General features: G+C 41.5%; 1 protein-coding gene across 4 annotated transcripts in view; it reads right to left on the bottom strand.

Moving 5' to 3' along the window:
• Positions 1-19176, bottom strand: part of LOC308110025 (hexokinase-1) — a 35808-nt gene extending 16632 nt beyond the window's left edge. For 2 of the 4 annotated variants that reach the window (XM_080464023.1, XM_080464022.1), the window contains exons 1-7: positions 18769-19176; positions 12643-12805; positions 4986-5134; positions 2025-2144; positions 1580-1675; positions 1336-1435; positions 335-518 (exon numbers count right to left, since the gene is read on the bottom strand). In XM_080464023.1, coding sequence (XP_080320149.1) covers positions 335-518; positions 1336-1435; positions 1580-1675; positions 2025-2144; positions 4986-5134; positions 12643-12805; positions 18769-18831 — 875 coding nt within the window. In that variant the 5' untranslated portion in view covers positions 18832-19176. Of the gene's footprint in view, positions 1-334; positions 519-1335; positions 1436-1579; positions 1676-2024; positions 2145-4985; positions 5135-9009; positions 9135-12642; positions 12806-18768 lie in introns of those variants that run through there. The other 2 variants (XM_080464024.1, XM_080464025.1) reach the window with 2 other exon arrangements.
• Positions 19177-19658: the final 482 nt, after the last annotated feature.

Here is a 19658-nt window from a genome sequence, read left to right on the forward strand (position 1 = left end):
ACAGTTCATCTTTTCTTCCATTATTCTATAGACATGCAATGTGAACATCCTCTACCTCTCAGTTTGAGATGATGTGTACAAGGTCAATTTCATTTCATTCATTCCATGAAAAAATCAGCTCGTTTTTGGTTTAACAGCTGCAATATGGAGCACACAATGTGTGAAAATCTAAACCTGAACATTGTGGAACAACTTCATGGAAGTGTTTTATCAACATGCTATTGAGGATATTTGAGGTGCACCAGACGCCACTTCTTGTGTCGATGTTGTCAAAAACATTAAAATCATTACCAATGAAACATATTTTTTCACAGGGACAAAAACTGAATCTCACAGCTGCTTTCCCGGGTTGAGAGAGCCTCTGTCAATCTCGCGATCAAATTCTGTGCGAATGTCCTCCAGTGAGCCATCGTCCCCGAACGCCCCCCACTCCGTGTTGATGCACATGCGGCCTTCGTCTCCTTCCACCAGGTCGATGTGACGCAGCTCCTCCATGTAGCAGGCGTTCGTTCCCGTCCCTGAAAGGACGCACAAGCTCCAATGACCCCCGTATCACAGGACTTTAAAAAACTGTGTTATCAAGCACAGCACACTTGTGTTGATAACACACTAGAGCAAGATTGTTGTATCTTTGGCGCCCCCACATGTACAGCTGTGTTTATAGAACATGCTGGGCTGTCAAACACATTTTAGTTCATGCAGCTCAATTTCACGAGCAGGCCAGACCGGAAAAAGAGTGCCCACTTTAAATCTTTCCATTTGAAGTTAAAAGCTTTTCTTTGTTGTGGTGCGGAGTATACGTGGTGAAAATGTCTGTATTTTCACAAAACCGAACAACTAAGTACTGAAAATGACTACCACCTCAACATGAAGTAATTTGTAATTTCTACTTTTCTGCTGCAAAATATAGTGAAATGTGAAAAAAAACCCAACAACCAATATGTATGTTTTTACAAACTCACCCTGACACCATGCCTTTGAGGCCAATGCTAGTTTGCTGTCTTTCATGGCAGCATCACTGATAACTCTGCCCGGGTCTTAGTGTTGTGTAGTGTCCGCTACTCTTCAGAAATATGTTCCAAAAACTAATCTTTTCTTCAAAGCTTTTACAATTTGCTTGGTGGTTTGGCAGCTGGAATGCAGCCTCTTGCGGGCCGGTTTTGGCCCACGGTCCTTATGTTTGACAGAATTAACAGTAAGTACGTTTTGCCCTTTTCAGGTGGTTAAACGTGATTTAAGAACAGCATTTATAAACAGATTAAAATCTAAAAGTGTTTCAGAACAAAATTTTAGGATAGTTGCTTTATTTTGGTGTTTTGATGTCGGCGTATTCACCGATAATGATTCCCACTTCACAACGCTGATCGTCAAATCCGCAAGTCATCATCGTGCCGACGGTGTCGTTCACCACTGCCATGATGTCCGCCTCGTAGTCCTGATGAAACGAGTCCAAGAGGAATTAACAGTTAAGAGACAAAAGAAGCAAACCATTCCATCATGGTAAAACAAAGTTCTTCACATGACCTGATGACTGATGATTTTTTTTTAGTATTAGTATGCACAAGGAGAATAAACTCACCCCTCGTTTCTTGATGGCCTTGTTCAGAAGCTTCACAACATCCGCGCCTTCTACTCCACTGGCTTTAAACTTCTTTGTCCATGTCACTAAAACAGCCTGGAAATCAAGTACTTTTATTAGGCATACTTTAAATTACAGAGAAAGCCAATCACAGCATCTCTGCACACACATTTTCTCTCCTGGAGGATCGTCCAGTTAAAGGTAAAACTAGCATTTTACAACATCTTTCACAGTACAGGTGCTTTTCACATCATCGCTGCTATTGTTGATAATCCTGGAAACATCAAAATATAAATATAACGCTACCATGGTCTTCTCAGGTTGTTCTTTGTAGCTTTGGTTGACTTCCTAAAGTTCATAAAATGTCCCTGTCGTGAAAGTCTGGCAGGTCTGCTGTGGTGCAGCTATCCTGTAAACTCTTAACACATTCTTTCACAACGTTTACCTCGTCCAGTTTGGTCTGGGCACAGGGGAAGGAGAACGTAAATCCCACAGGAAGCTTCTTATCCTTGATTTTTTGCTTCTCTATGAAGTCGCCCAGGCAATCTGCGACGTGGTCGAAGAGCTGCAACCAGAGACCAGACTTTCAGACTTTGCAGTTTCTAGAAAGCACATCAGAACTTTTATTTTTAAGAAAATACACAGGTTGATGCTGGACTACATCTTTATTAAACAATCACTGCATGACTTCCATCAAAGCTCACCGACTATTATGTAAGATTCATTCTAATATCCACTAGTGCCCCAGTGAAAATCAGCTTTGGCTGCTGATCTTGTACGATCAGTACAGTCAGACCTGACTTTCACCAGGTTTCCTGTAACTCAAAGGGAAACAGTTGCCCTGATCAATGAACTATTTAGGCTTCCCATATGACCACGAGGTGGCAGTATTGTAATCTGTCCTTGATTATTTCTTCCAGTGAAGAAGTCGGTGAGACAGTCAAACTCAGTGGTTTTACTTGTCATTGGTGGAGTAAGGTCATTCTAATGAAACTTGAATAGGATATTAACTTTGTGTGGTCTATAAATATTAAAGTATTACTAATTGCATTTTATGGGAAAGGCCATATATGCGTGAATGTCGGTTTAAAATCATCGGTTTATTTCTTATTATTTATTCTAACGATCACAAAAATAAATATACAAACCATATTAATAAGTCCTTGTGATAGAAGTGCTTTGTGACAATTTGGTCCCCAAATATTAAAGATACATTGTTTATGATCAAAGTTTTGATATCTTCACTGCTGCCCAACATATTTAGTTTGAGTCTACATGACAGTGTTTTGAAAATGATGTCAGTTTTGGCAGAAAGTTATGGCAGAAAATGACATAGTTAGCACGTGGGGCCATTACTAGGTTCTGTTGATTGTTTTGCAATGAAACCACACACACATGCATACAGAGAATACCCTATAAACATCAACAAGGAGAGTACAGGGACATTCATATGAACAGTCGATGAAGTTAGATTGCTATTCCACTGACTGTCAACTATAAAACTACCAAGTCCCAGGAGAACATGGACTGGGAGTCATGACACTAACGGGCCAAACATTGTTGTTCTTGTCCATCTACTGAGCATGTGCAGAACAACTATTCACTACGGCCGTGGTGTGCATGACCAGTATTTGCATTTCAGAAAAATTTGCGTTTTCTCTCAGTGATGAAGTCAGAGCATTTTTGGAAAGTTGTGTTTTCAGTGGCTCTGAGCACCGTTTACATGGAAATGGTGCCTTATTTACGTGGTCTTTTACTTACAGATTACATTCACTTCAAATGTAATAATTCCCATTAACTACAACTGAGATTATATGATCAATTTAAGACTATTCCTAAATTCAAATATATTCTTACTCTCATTATTCATCATTAGTGTAGCTGTAGACTTGTGAAATACAGCAAGGCTACAACTACCAATAATGTTTTATTGTTTGGCTGCTTAACTTTACAAAAATCACTCACAATGCTGAGCCATGTCTTTGTTAACAAGCCAGTTCATGTATCACATTACACTTGTGTCCAGCTGTCCCTTCAGCGTTTCATTAAACAGCATCTGTCTCACTCTGTCTGGGCGATTCATGGACCGAACCAATCACCCTGCCTCACACTGGCGGCCATGTTTTGGTTATCGAGTTACAACGCGACTGCCAGCTGTTCCCGGCAGGTTCAGTGTAGGTCAGCGGAGGTCCTGAAGTTGCTCGCATTGCTCTCATCTCTGTTACTGGTGAGGTCGTTTTACACAAGCAGATCCTCAAATACAACAGAGGCCTGTGTGGAGGGCAGACGCCAGGCACGAAAATGCCTCACAATGGAGCCCACATGAGCTGTGCAGTATTAGCTGACTACAGGAGGACATTAGGCAGAGGACATATTTCAAATGAACCCTGGCTCCAGAGAAATATAGTCATCGATTACCAAAATACATTATTAAATCCTTAACCCATTTCGCAATCAATCTTTTATGTTTAGTTTGCATCTCAAGGCAGGCAGTGACTGTGCACTCTGAGCTTTTTATTTTCCAACTAAACTTATAGGAACATTAGTTTGTTACTTTACTTTAGTTATCTGTGAACTCTTTATAGGGCACTTACTTAAAACCCTTTAAATTTAATTGATTGAATTTTTAAAGGCAGTGGAAATAAACGTTATGCAGGATGACATAGGTTATGTAAGTAATGAAACTGATTAAAATCACATGTATTTCACTTTTGATTTCTTTAAGAAGCCATAAAATTAGATAATTATCTTACCAAATTTCTGGAAAGGTTGTAATATATGATCAAGCATGGTAATTTAAGTTGTATGCATCCGGTGGCCAGTGACTGGTGGTCAATAAATAAAAGGTCAAAGCATCTTGGTAGTTTGAGAATAGAATAGATTAGAATAGAATAAGTCTTTATTGTCGCTCTGTTAAAAACAGTGTTAGTGACAGTGAGTTATTGTAAGGGCCTGCTACGTGACAGCAGTGAACACATAGAGTAAAAACACACAATAGTGAAATTCAACCAAATCCGAAATACACACACACACACACACACACACACACACACACACACACACACACACACACACACACACACACCCCAAGTTAGTTTGTCATTACTGTCAACTATAAAACTACCAAGTCCCAGGAGAATATGGACTGGGAGTCATGATACTCGGAGGAAACATTGTTCTGATTGTCCATCTACTGAGCATGTGCAGAAGAACTATTTACTATGGCCGTGGTGCGTTTGTGCAGAAGCAGCATTACCTTTTATTATATTAGATTATACTTTATCTTTTATAAGCTCGTGAGCAACAATGAACGTTCCTATCATGCATTCAGGTGAAATGCAACTTCAGAATGTGTACCAGTGGGCTTAATAAAGGGAATATCCAATAGGGATGTTGTTGTGTTTACCTGTGACCCGCTGCCATGGATAATGTTGTCGGGGGTCTCGTAGACCTGGCTCTCCATCTGAACGGGCTGCTTCTTGTCTTGTGTCACTTTAACTCGAAGAATCCGGAAGTTGGATCCACCAAGATCCAGAGCGATGAAGTCTCCCTTTTCTGTTATTAGAGAAAATACAGCCAAACATCAGGAATTATAATGTGATGATTTCTGAGTTTGTTTCTGTGTGAGTGTATTTCACCTAAAGATCTCAATGGATTCAGTCTGCAGTCTGGGCAATGAGCCCAGACATGCAGCCCAGGTCACTGGGAGCTTTGTTCAGTGAGAAGAGGGGTGATAATGTGAAGAGAGAAAGGTGTGAACCATCTACACAAGATCTGTGAGTAATTATGCAGAGTCATTACAAAAACTAATACAAACAGTGATCCTTTTTCTTTTATGAAGAAGTTTTATCAGTCCCCTTAGAGATAACTGAATGATTCAAAGTTGTAGAACCAGTTTGTGCTGCTTCCAATTAATGGATTTTATTGATTGGAATTGTCTTTTTATATTTTCTTAGGCCCTGCTTCCACAAGAACGTGAAAACAGAAAACTTTCCTTGCATTTTTGGGTGCTCGGAATCACTGAAAACTGAACTTTCTGAAAACGGCTTCCAAGGTAGAACTTTTCGAAAATGATCCATCTCAGTGGAAACAGGAAAAATGCAACTTTTCTGAAATGCTGATACAGCACATATGCATCATGACCGTGGTAAACCATTCTGCCTATGTGTCAGAAGGATTAAACAATGAATATGGTGTGTACTCTTCACCTTTGAATTTATCAGCACTTCTCCAATAAAGTCAACACTGACTACACCGTCATCTGAATTACATGCGGAGACACTTTGTTTTCTTACAAACAACCGATACAGAGTGGGCCAAAACAACGAAGAAGGACAGTTTAAAGAAGCTTCAGGGTTTACTGTTCTCTGTGTGCATACATATGTTGTTTTATTACATTGAAACACCACCCACTAGTGGCCCTTTAGGAAAACTACTCAGCATTTCTGCTTGTGTAACAGACATCCTTTTCAAAATGTTGCCATCTAAACACGAAACTTTTCTGAAACATAAAATGCAAAAGCAATGCATTTCAACTTGAAATATTGTGGTCTGAACGAGGCCTGAGGGTATCCATATTACTTTTGCACTTCCAAATAAAACACTTTCTAGAAACTGGATCTCATTACTTGTTTTCTGAAGGCTTCAGCTTTTACAAGTTGGTGAAACTTTCTGCCACAGTTTGGCTCAATATAATGTTTGGTAAAAGCAGAAATCAAAGAAGTGGTCCAAAGCTTTTCCTCAGAAGCAATCTGGGTTTGACAGAGTGGAAAAAGTGTTAAGAACTAATGGTCTTTGAGGCCATTTCTTGTGTTGTACATTATGTTGACATGTGACATATCTGTAGCTGCTTTGGCATGCTGGGAATGTCTTGACACGTTTTACTTAACTTGAAGACGTTAATATTCAAGGTACTATTAGAGCTTTAATGGTGAAAAACTGATGACAAAACAAATGTGATATAAACATGACAGTGTAACCGTGTAACCGCTAAGGTAATAGAAGTCCAAATGTAAACCGATTCTCTCCAGAGAGAAGCTTTCCCCTCGTATCAGATGGAAACGTTTGCAGCTTAAACAATATGCACTTTATCTCTACCATGCAGCTGAAAACATGCTTGTTGATTTGATACTGGTGGATATTTATCTGACGCTGATCTCTGTTGATTCCCAAAGGAAAGAATAGCTGAGGATTGTGTGTCCTTCAGAGGAGAGCACATGATAGCATGTCCATGTAAATTTCACTGTTGCACTGATCCGCCCGGTAACCTTTCAGCCATAGGAGTCTAACCACAGTCAATGGGTAAGGGCAGGACAATGTGCTTCACTTAGCGTGAGCATGACGGTTGTGTTTACTGCGTTGAGCTATTTTATCCCCCGTGACCTGACTGGAATGAGACGTGACCAGTCCTGACATATAGAGGTGTCGCTGATGTGCCACAGAGCGTCTGTCCATTTTGAAGGGTTTAATCTCAGAGCTGTGTTAGATTGTAGCAACTGAGAAGCTTTGTTCCAGCGTATATAAGTTGGAATGACACAATTTAATTGATTACTTTTTCAATTCAATTCAATTCAATTATATTTGAAAAGCGCTAAATCACATCAACAAACATCTCAAAGTGCTCTTACAATGATAGAGAACAACAGAACCCAACTAAACCCTTCCAAAGCAAGCAGATGTAACAAGCAACAGTGGCCAGGAAAAACTCCCTCTTCAGGAAGAAACCATGGGGCCCTTCCAGACTCTGGAAGGGCGGCCATCCGCCTTGACCGGTTGGGGGGAGAAGTACATGGGATAGGACAGGGAGAGAGAGGAATAGAAGAGGGAGAAAGAGAGTGGCAGACAGGCGAGATAAGTACAAATACAAAGAAAAGTCTATGATGACTTTTCTTAATGGAATCCATCAAGCTTTGTGTTATAAGGTTGTATGTCTGGCACAGGCTCGTCCACATCATGAGCAATATGCTGCTCAGGAAAATAACTAACCATATTTATGTGTAATACAACCATACAACAACTAGAAAATTAACAAAAATAGGAAAGAGAGGTGTTATGTTCTAGAATGTGTCTATCATAATATAAAAGTTAAAATACAGACGATAAAGCTACTTTCATAGATTTTAAATTTGAATTAAGTGATGCTGCTTTGTTGAGACAAAAAGTGTTTGAAAATGTTAAATATTCAGCCTCAGCTTACTCCCTCCACACTTCACCTTTACACAGCAACATTTTGAAAACAATGTCCATTTACATGGAAATGGCAGAACAGCATGTTGGGCCACTAGTTGTTGCCATTTGTAGAATGAAACCATATAGACATGTACACAGCAAACAATATGCGATAAACATTAATAATGGGAGAACACAGACATTTGTTTCCATGCAGACGGAGTATTTTCTAAAGGTTGTGTTTCCCCTGTTTCCATGGAGGTGGAATCCAAGCGTTTAAAAAGTTGCATTTTCCTCAGTTTCCATGGAGTCAGAGCATTTTCAAAAACGTTCACCTTGGGAGCCGTATCCAAAAACTTGCGTTTTTAGTGTCTCTGTTGTCGTGCAAACGGACACACTAAATGCAACACATTTTTGTGTTTTCACTGGAAAACGTCATGTTTACCCACATTCCTGTGATTTTTTTTTTGCGATCAACCTATTTTGGTTAATTCCTCATGCGAGCCTGTGCCATCAAGGAGCTTAAGACTGATGCTTCGGCCACGTTTATACGACAACGAATACGAGTGTATCCGCAAAATTTTCTTCACTTTTGGGGGGGTCCATTTACACGACACCAGTGTGCGGATCAACTGTATCCACCAAGTTTTTATCCCGGCTCCGAAAGTGGAAAGATTCTTTCACGGTTGCTGTTCCCTCCTGCAGAGACTGCCGGAGGCTGTGAGTGCTCTTACTGTGCATGTGCATATCTCTCCCCCTCCTTCCCCTTCCCTCTGCTCATGCCCTTGTAAACAAACATGGCAGACCCGTAGTGGTATGACTCGCGGTCAGTATTCTAGTTTTATCGTCCATATCAGTAGTTTTCTAGTTGAGACTCACCCCTGATAGCATTCGATGCGTTATCAGTCCATACGAATGTCGGGTTCTCTCCATTTTCTTCACGTTTATAGCGTATTGTTCTTTGCACACATATCTGTGTGGTTTCATTACAAAATCAAGCAACAGCGCCATCCAGTGGCCCGGCAGACAAACTACATCGTTGTCAGTGTGTCCGCTGCTGCAGTGTAAACGCAGTCCTTCTTTTTTTTGTTTGTCACGTGAAACATTGTCGTGTAAATGGGGCCTTAGAGAGAAACCCGGTTCCTTCATTGTTATGTCAATCAGCTTTTACACCTCGTCTCTTAAAGATTACAGTCAGAGCTTAGCTGAGATTACATTTCTTCCTTTTAGATACAAATTCATTGAGGTAAGCTCAAACTTACAGTCAGGTTGCAGCAGAGGGGAAAGCTGTTCTTCCTCCTGGTTCCTGCTGTCTGTCATTACTCTACCACTCTCATATGTTTGTCACTTTTCACAGTCTCTCTGCCTTCAACTCTGCCCTTTAATTGGTCAATCTGACCGCGTGTCGCTGTTGAAACCTGAGGCTATTTATAGTGAGAGGCCTTGATGGGGCAGCGCCCCTCTGAGAACTTCTCACTGTTATTTCTGCCAACTGACTGTTCTCCAACAGGACGCAGCTGCAGCTTCTCACTGGATCAATGACAGTTCTCACAGGTTCTCCTGATTCCTCTAACAAGTGATGATCGACAGATTGAAAGAGTGTGATGATGAAACTATGGGGGTATTATTGTAGCAAAACTATTTGTCAATGCGTATGGAGAGTTGTCTCTCTGTATTTCAATCCGTCTGTCCAAAGTCAGAGTTGTCAGAGTGTAAAAGAATTTGTCAATGTGAACCTGAATCTGCAAAAGTCGTCTTGTAATTTGTCTGTCTGTAATTATGAATGTAAATGTGTAGAAAATCTGCTCATCTGTTTTAGAATTTATATATGTAATACGATTTGTCAACGTGTACAAAGATATTTGTAATTGAAACGTCTGTTTTTACCTTCAAATCCTGAAAATACAGACAACTCACCAGTTATGAGTCAAGCAGTTTCTGAATTGGCAATTTTTTTTACACGTGACTTTTGCTACACTTCTGCTGTCTGATGGATTTTAAATTGTAAAGCCTGGGTTTTGTTGCCCTGAGCTTAGGCTCACAGGCACCTTCAGTCTGGCTTTCCACCAACGCTGAGACGATTCCGGTGAAAGTCACAGTTTGCATACATTCATGGCAACTTGCATTGAAAGCAAAACATTTTGGTGTTTAATCAAAAGTCATGTGTGAAAAAGACCAACAGACAATTTGTAACAGGTGAGTTGTCTGTATTTTCAGGATTTGAAGCTGAAAACAGACTTTTCAATAACAAATATCTGTGTATGTATTGACAGCTCTTTGTACACATTGACAAATCTTATTACATATACAAATTCTAATACAGATGAGAAGATTTTTTGTACATTTAAAAACCTAATTACAGACAGACAAATTACAAGACGACTTTTGCAGATTCAGGTTCACATTGACAAATTCTTTTACACACTGACAACTCTGACTTTGGACAGACGGATTGAAATACAGAGAGACAACTCTCCATACGCATTGACAAATAGTTTTGCTACAATTATACCTCCATATTGAAACGTACAGGAAAGAAATGTAAAGGAGGAGAAGATACTGAAGATGAACTCTTCTTCTGACTATCGACTTCTTTATGTGATTGTTTTTCTTCCATGATGCAAAGCAAATACAGTATAGTGTATTAGCTTTATATTTTATTATTCCGAGAAGACAGTATTTAATGGTCTGTTCTATTATGTTGCTGAAAATCAGGACCTCCCTCGTAATTAGTCCTTCCATCAATCTATTTATTGATCTGTCCATCTATGTCAGGGCTCGGCAACCTTTATGACCAAAAGAAACATTTTTGTGATTTTTCCAGCAAATCAAAATTTACTTAGAGCCGCAAAACACGTTCAAACTTTAAAAGGAGGCTGACACAGCTTCTAAAGTTTCATATATACTGTAGTTTTGAAACAAAAACTGTATCTTATGTTGCCTTTATAAAATTGGAATTACAATTTAGGATGGTAAACATTTCATTACATTTTCAGCTGTTTTTGTACCTAATTTTAGAGGTTTCATCCTTCATTTCCAGCATTTTTCAGATAATTCTGACATTTTAGAATAGAATAGAATAGAATTACTTTATTAATCCCACAGGAAATATCTTTAAACATTGCTCCACAGAGAATAAACTGAAAGAATGTTGAATTTCAAATAAGATTAAAAATTAGATAAGTATCTTTTTATGTTCAAAGCTTAACGGTAACATAAGCACAAAAAGGATTACCGTAATTTCTGGACTATAAGATGCTACTTTTTTCACATGCTTTGAACCCTGCGGTTTATACAATGACGCAGCAAATTTATGGATTCTTGCGGGTTAGCAGACTTGCAGCATGTAGATACAAGCTGTTTTGAGCGCCTCTGCTTCTCCAAAACTTGCCCTAAAAGTGATATTTCTGCTCTTCGTGACCTCGTCTTGCGCTGCTTTATGTGGTCCGGAACTCCAGCAGCTGACGGCCATGGGTGATGCGTTCAGGTGCATCACGTAAAGGCGCCCTGCTGGACTCTGTAGCTGAGAAATCTTCCTCCTCAGGATCACAATCAGCAAATAAACCGATTAAATACTTTATCAACAGAGATAAAACCCTCTGTGATTGTGTATTTTTCTCTCTTTCGCTTTATCTCTCTGTCTGTCTTTCTGTCTGTCTGTCTCTCTCTCTCTGTCTGTCTCTCTCTCTCTGGTTGTCTGTCTGTCTGTCTGTCTCTCTCTCTCTCTCTCTGGGCTTCTCTGCAGCAGTCGGACGACACACACAGCACTGTGTGCAGGAATTTCGAGCACTATGAAAGACAGATTTGTGGGAATTGATGAAAATAGGAACCATCCCCGTATTCCCGCAGTTAAATTCCTTCCCTGTTACACATGTGGTTTACAGTCAAGTGCAGCATATATACAGTATGTACTTTTATAAATTTCTTTTAAAATTTTGCAGGTGCGGCTTATATATAGGTGTGCTGAATAGTCCGGAAAATACGGTACATTAACTAAAACACAACAAACACTATTTAACAGGAGTATTTCTAGAGTCTTATGGGCACAGGAAGGAAAGAAGGAAGGACATTTTGGCCATTTTAATCAGGGTCTGTTCTCAGTAGTCATTTTAGCATTTTTAGTTATTCTTTTTTAAAGCTTATTTGCATCCAAGAGATAGAAGTAATTTTGAAAATGACTCTGGTGCATAAATAGAATAGAATAAATAATATATATAACAACAAGAAAATGGCAACAAATAAAACAGGAGCAGGGTTAAAAGCCAAGGAATTAAAATGAGTTTTAAGATTAGTTTTAAAAATGGAGAGTGAAGGGCTTGTCTCATGCGCAGTAGTAGCTCGTTCCATAACTTCGGGGCAGTAACAGAAAACGCTCCTTGCCCTTTGAGTTTCTGTTTGGACCTCTATACCCCCAGGAGCAGCTGATCAGCTGACCTGAGGCACCAACCAGGAGTGAAGGATCATTGCCACACTTCATGTTCCATTAAAAAAGACACTGGATCAGATCAGAATGTGGTTCACTCAGAGTTTGAGGCATCAATATTTAATGCTTTGTTGAAAGGATGACATGAGCCTGTGGGCTTCATGAAATGACATTATGAGGTTGACATGTGGCAGCATTAGCAGCAGCAGTACAGTCTGAGATGAATATAATGCTCGACAGTGCTAAAAACAATAGTGAGGTTCAATCCTGAGCACAATCAGAGGCTCGCGTCACAGAATGAGTCGCACTATTTTCACAGCTCAGCACATTTTTGATCCACAGACAGAAGCAGGATGTATCAGGCTTAGTACAACACAGCAGTGAAACAGTGCGTGAAAGCCTCCATGTGAATAAATAAAGTGTAAAACGTGTGTTGGTGCTGTGTGACAGAGTAACGTGGTTCTGGCTGTACCTGATCCATCAGGAATGGACCGGACGAAGGTGGGCAGCATCTTGACGGTGGAGGTGGCGTTGGTGTCCCGGCCCAGCCCGTTCTCCATCTCCCGCTTAAAGCGGTTCATGAGGTCCTTCACTGTCTCATCAGAGAACCGCATGGAGTACAGGTACTTATCGATCTGAAAAACACCGATAATCATTGAAAACAGGCCTGTTTTAACAACACAAGTATCTGACATGCATCACAATGTGTTAAACCCGTGGCCATATATCGTAACTTCAAGTTAGATTTGTACACTGATGATAGTATCACTGCAGATTGGGAAGATTTGAGACAAATCGGCTGCTTGTTTTGCCCCCTTGTCCCCAATCCACCTCAATAGAGCATTTAAATAAAAAAATCACTAAACTCACAATCTTTTTTCAAATGTATCCTCAACACATTCACTAAATGATAAATGGATTTCACCTTTCTAGTGCTTTTCCACCCCAGAAACAGTCCCCAAAGAGCTTTACACTGTTAATCACATTCACCCATTCACACACTAATGGAGGCAGCTACCATGTAGGGCACTAAGTTCATCTGCTGGGAGTAGTTTGGGGTTCAGTGTCTTGCTCAAGGACACTTCAACGTGTGGACAGATGGAGATGAGAATCGAACCGGCAACCTTCCGAGCCACAGCCGCCCTAAGTCAATGTAAACATGTACCAATAATACAATATACAGAACGACAGTGGAACTCATTAAATTCTGACTAATCATTTACACCACGGATGTTAAACATAAGGCTCCTCGGCCCAAACCGTCCCGCAAGAGGCTCCAATGTGGCCAAACCACCAAGGAAAATGTAAACATTTCAAAAAAAAAATATATTTTTTTTTTCATAAATCTCTGAAGAATAGCAGACACAACACAACACTGAGACCTGAGTTGAGATATCGGTGATGCCGCATTGAAAGCTAGCAACCTTGTTGCTATCAGACTAGCCTCAAAGCCAAGCTGTCGGGGCAGTTTGGAAAAACATCCACAATGCAACAGCAACAGAAGAGTTTTTTTTGGGAAATTTTACTGTATTTTGCACCAGAAGGTTTTATTAAAATTGACCCTTTGTTGAGATTGTAGTCATTTTTGGTAGTAATTGTTTGGTTTATTGAAAATATAGACATTTTCATCACATATACTACGCAGCAAATAAGTAAAATGTTATGGCACTATTTCACCGGTCCGTTCCACTTGAGGTAAAATTAGGCTGAATGTGGCCCCATAACTGAAACATGTTTGACACCCATGATTGAAAGTATTATAATATCTGGTGTTAAGATGAACACCCTTCAAGGGTTAAGTGACCAGAAAGTCACATAAGCCATGGTCCCACCTCACTTTTTGTGCCAGGGAGGGGCAGGACGGCTTTTTGTGTGGTCTCACCCAAAAAAATTGTAGATGGTACAGAAAAAACCACGACCACCGGCTACGATTTTCCGTCACCCCTCTGTTGAGGTACCTGGCACTTAAGAACGTGTCTGTGAGGAGGAGCGACAATGCAGCCGTCTGCTGATTGGCAGCAGTGATTGCCACTCTCGACTTGCCCTCAATTTTTGAATATTTCATCGGCCAGAAACCCTCCCGTTGTTGTTTACTTACTTCGCTTTGCGCTCACTGGTTGTTTTGTTAACTGGGTTTATTTAAATGTTGGCGCGCAACACAACATTGCGGTCTTTCAACGATGTGCAGACGCTCCTCTTGGTAACAGGAGCTTGACTCTGCTGTTTACAATGAGAAAGTTTGTGCTGTGTCACAGTGAACGACTCAGATGGCCACGAACTGTTATTCGCCTGACACCACCTCGCGTCATTCACAACCCCGCGTCGTTCACAATCCCGCCTACATTTTAACCTTACTTTCTGTGGTGGGACCACGCGACAGAGTTGGGCCTGGGTGTGCTTTGCCATACTGTACCCTCCCGACCCGCCCTGCCCCGTCCACCTCCGGCATGTACTGCGCAGTGGAACCGTGGCTTTAACTACTAATCTACTTGTTAGATTGGCATGAACACCAAATTGTGCAGATTTAAATTGCATCCACTGTACCAGGAAGTCCCGTTAAAACACAGATCAGTCTTGTGAGGGAGTGTGGCCGAGGCACATGCCATTAAAACCCACAAAATGATCAGTTTTTTCATACTGTACTCTTGCTTTGTCCAAGATATGGTCACAAGGATCACAGCTCACGCTCAATCTATTGCTCAGTGTCCTTAAAGTGGTGCTGTAATCACACATTTCTATATGATACATATAACTATTCCCCACATTTTTCCAATAGTAAAAGAAAAATAAAATATGCACTTTTTCTAAATTTTTCCTGATTATTTCCTTACAAAGATTAGGAAGAAGAAGTTGTAAAAGGCTATAAAAAAAAAAAAATCTGGTGCCTGTTCACCCTGGACAGGAACTCAATCTGTCACAGGGAGGACACACACACACACACACACACACACACACCTTAATATTATGGTAATCTGCATTTCCAGGTCACCTAGTAGAAGAGATCTGGATCTCAACAGGTTTTTTTTCCTGGTTAAATAAAGGTTAGAAAAATAACTGAGACACACAACAAGGCTGTTAAATGGGACATGTGCTGACAGCTATGGAGACAGACAAGAAAAAACAAAACATGCTTATAAAGCATGATTCTCCTTTAAAACACAATAAAAACATATTCCTACTCCTGTTCTGTTGCTGGGCGTCACAGTTTTTTCCGTTCTGCAGGATTTCTGAATCAGGCCACTAAAGAACTGATTAAAGTCACTCATCACAAAGAACCACTCATTGGCTTAAATGAGCCTGAACTGGGACACCTCACTCTCTCAATACAAACAATCCCACTGAAACACATGAGCAACAATACGAATGAGTCGGGTTAAAATGCTGCATTGTGTATCATGTTTAATTGCTGAGATGTTGGCCAGGGGGGGGTTAAGCAGGACATTCTTTGTTATTGTTACATCATGAGGCGGTGCATGCCATGGGGCACAGCGCGGTGCAGAGATTTACCTCATGCCAAAACTCAGAGTCCACATGTTCAAGCTGCTCTCTTATGACACCGAAGTAGCGACTGATGGTAAAAGTTGGGTTCTGCAGCCGGGACAATGACCCCGAGGCTCGAGCCTAATGTGAACTACAGAAACACACAAACCTTTATCAGGCTGTTTGTCCTTCCACTTTAATGCCAAGGCTATTTATGTCGCTCCTGCATGACCTCAGCAGGTGACATCTGAACCTCTAACTGCATCTTTTTCTCTGGTATTGAGTAACCAGCTGGTTTATATGAACTCTATCAGGCGAATTGGACCAAAAGTCCTACAATGCAAGCACATGAAGGAAGAATTCACTGATGTTTAAAGTATATGGTCAGATTAGTATCGTTTTTAATGTTTTCCTCAAAACAAACTACACTCTTCCTAAACTTATTTTCTGTTCAATATGAAAATAACAAAGCAAGTGGGTCTGTCCACTGCTAATTGAGATATTTTTTTTTATAGTTAGCTTCCTGAGCACAGATAGCATACATTATTAGAATATCTTTTAACTTAAATTTCACGTTTGTCACCGTCATCTCCCAGATAAGTCACAAGGAAATAGAAACAGTTAAAAATTTGAGTTTATTTAGATGTAATTTTGTTTAAAGCTATACAAGACCACTCCAGAGAGGAAGCATGAGTTAAAAGTCATATGTTGACTCAACTGAACATTTATGAATTTATGGTCCAAACTTAGTATCATAAAACAAAGTAAAGACTAAGGATTAACAATACAAATATTAAGGGGAGGAAAAACAATGAAAAGTACACTCCGCTGTAAACATTAACAATGGGAGTACACGGACATTGGTATGGAGAGGCGACCGAGTTGTATTTTTATTACGATGACTGTCAACAAAAAAATCTACCAAGTTCCAGGAGAATATGGACTGGGAGTCATGACACTGTGGAGGAAACATTGTTCTTATTGTCCATCTGCTGAGCATATGCAGAAGAACTATTTACTATGGCTGTGGTTTCTGCCATCTACAAGGAAATATCTGTCCATACGAATGTCGGGTACAGTCCATTGTGTTGTTTATGGTGTATTGTTCTCTGCCCACATGTTTGTGTGGTTTCATTACAAAAACAAGCAACAGCGCCACCTCGTGGCCTGGCATGCTAACTTGATCGTGTTCAGTGTCTCTGCCTTTACCGTGTAAACAGGAACCATTTCTGAAATGAATGAGGTGTTGTGACTTGGAACATTGTTGTGTAAATGGGGCCAGAGCGCTGTCAAAAAACTCATTTTCAGTGGATCCGAGCACTGTTGGCAGATAATTGGACACCAAAAATGCAGCCAAAGTTTGTGTTTTCACTAGACACATAGAAATGGGGACTTAGTTACAGGTGTGATGGTTACAGGCCCTTTATAAAGACCATGACTCAACGTAACTGCCTTCGAACAGCACCTGTTAACAAATTCCCTCGATGACTTAAAGATTGCATATGTGCAGAAGAACTATTTACTACCTGGTGCTCTTGTGCATTCCCGTGGGCTCACCACTTGCAGGAAAGGTTCTTAATCGGTGCAATGTGATCTGGGTGACAGTGCTCGGACTGCCACCCCCGCGACCTGGAAATGGATAAGTGGGAGAAAATGGATGGATGGATGGATGGATGCTCTTGTGCAGTAGCAATATTTCAGAAAAGTGCAACTGTTTTCACAGAGATGGAGTTAGAGCATCTTCAAAAAATTCCATTTTCGGAGCTGTTTTTAAAAAGTTGCGGTTTCATTGGCTCTGATCATCATTGTAGTTTAAAAAGACACCCAATACGCTATGAAGGGTTTCCGTCTTAATTCTGAAAATGGGGCCTGAGTAGTTGTGCAGAATTGTATTTGAATGTAATAATAAACTTCAACAAACAACAAAGACAAAAAAACAACTAATGACTTTTAGACAAATCACTTCATACCATTTTTAAGGATGTCAGTAATCCCCTTTGGAGAAATGATTTCTCAGCATTTAACCATCTTATTCATAGTCAAAGTCAGCTGCACACTCTGGAGTAATGGGCTGTTACAGTGGACCTGTGGACAGTGGCCCTCCTCAGGGACCCACAGTGGAGCAGTTGGGGGTTATTGTGATCTACAGAGCAGTTTTTTTCCACTCCTGCTGTAGAAGTCATGACATTTTGGACCCATTGATTCAGAATGGATGTATTGATCAGTGTATGTAATTGAAGTATTTTGATGGCTGATTCTCAAATGAATTAAGTTATTTTAATGTTTCTAACTTTTGAGCTGTGAATAAAAATATTTCAGGTGAATCAACAAAATCAAGTTTAACTTGAAAATGAGAGGAAATGTCAGAGGAAGTGAAAAGCATCATGTAGCTATTAGAAATAAAGAAAATAGGTTCACACTACTTAATACTTGTGAAAACTTTACTGACTTCCTTCAATGGAGACCTGACTGCACTGTGACATCACACATGACATCACGCGTGTCCACCCCACCCCCATTTCTACTGCCGACCCCCTCCTCCTCATCTTCCTCTTCTTCCTCCTCCTCCTCCTCCTCCTCCTCATGGGAATATCTGGCCGGTCTGTCATCCCTACAGAGGGTAACTTGCACCAAACCAAGGTCAGTTTGTGTGGCTGCAGGCTGGAATCAGGCTCAGATTTCACTCTGCTCACGTTGTTTGTCATGTTGTCTGTCACACAAGAAGTCCAGAATGAACGCATGAAACACAGCAGAGGACAGAGGAAAGAAAGAAAGAAGAGGACAAGGAGACGGCCCAGCTAATCAGTCACCTTTTCAGACAGCTGTCTGCTTCAGACGCCATGGCAACCATTGCTCCGGAAGCACTCGGGCCGGCGTCTGTCTGCGGCACATCCTCTCCATCACTGACCACAGCCCTTCTCAAGGACATCCATTACAGCTGACAAACTCCAAATCAATCAGGTGTCCATCATCACCCCGCGTCCTCCTCTCTCAGCCTTCCAGCCCGTTACACCCCACAGGGCTCAGTCTCCAACCTGCAGCGTTTATTCCTGTCCACTAAGCTGCTGTCACATCCCAAAACCATAAAAGGACCTCCTCAAAGCTGCTTCTCGCTTACCTTTTTGAGCTGATCATCCTTCAGCTCGGTGAAGTAGTAGGCCAGAAGCTGAGCCGCTATCATCCTGCCTGCACGTCCGCCAGGAGCTGACAGCCACTACAAGGTGTTCACACCGTACAGAAGGAGGAAGCAGGATGTCCTCTCCCGGCCCCCACGTTGATCCTGCTCTGCCCTGAGGTGGGAGAAGAAGACGCAGGCCCGAGGCTGGAGGCCGTGGTAGGATGAGCTGGGAGGAAAGTGTTGGAACAGGAGTGCAGCAGCCGATATGCCTGCTAGTTTGCGACAGACAGTGCTCACACACGCAAACACACACACACACTGACAGAGAGAGGCTGGTCTGACTGTGCGTCCTCCCTCTGAGCTGCCAGCTCCCCTGTTAGCTGTGTAGAGATGGAACAGCTCGGCTCTGGAATGGTGGTCTGGCCATGCCCTGCCCCCACACTGCGCTCTGATTGGCCCAGAAACAGAGGAAGGAGGGGAGGAGCAACACTGGAGGAGGGGGCAGCAGGGGGAGAGTCGTGAGCAGGACGAGGAAGCTGCATCTGCATGATAACCGACCACACTCCCCCCTCCTCCTCCCTACCCCCTCACCCTCCTCCTCCCCCCTCCCTCCTCCACCTCCTCCTCCCTCCCAGACACGTTGCCACGGCACCCAGAGGTGGACGTGCAGAGGGGCAGGACTGCCACAGTGATGTCATAGTTTCTTTCCTGACTGCAACAAGCTCAGCACCATCATCATCTTCATCATGATCACGAGCTGAAGGGCATCACACACAAACTGCAGCATGCAGCCACGTCCTCTCTCTCATGGCCGACGCTTTTTTATCTCGTGCCGCACGCACCGCGCCCACTGCAACATTTCATCAGCCTCGTTGCTCGCTCTGGAAACA

The sequence above is a fragment of the Lipophrys pholis genome, assembly GCF_963383615.2.
Source record: "Lipophrys pholis genome assembly, chromosome: 5".
In the NCBI taxonomy this organism is placed as follows: domain Eukaryota; kingdom Metazoa; phylum Chordata; class Actinopteri; order Blenniiformes; family Blenniidae; genus Lipophrys; species Lipophrys pholis.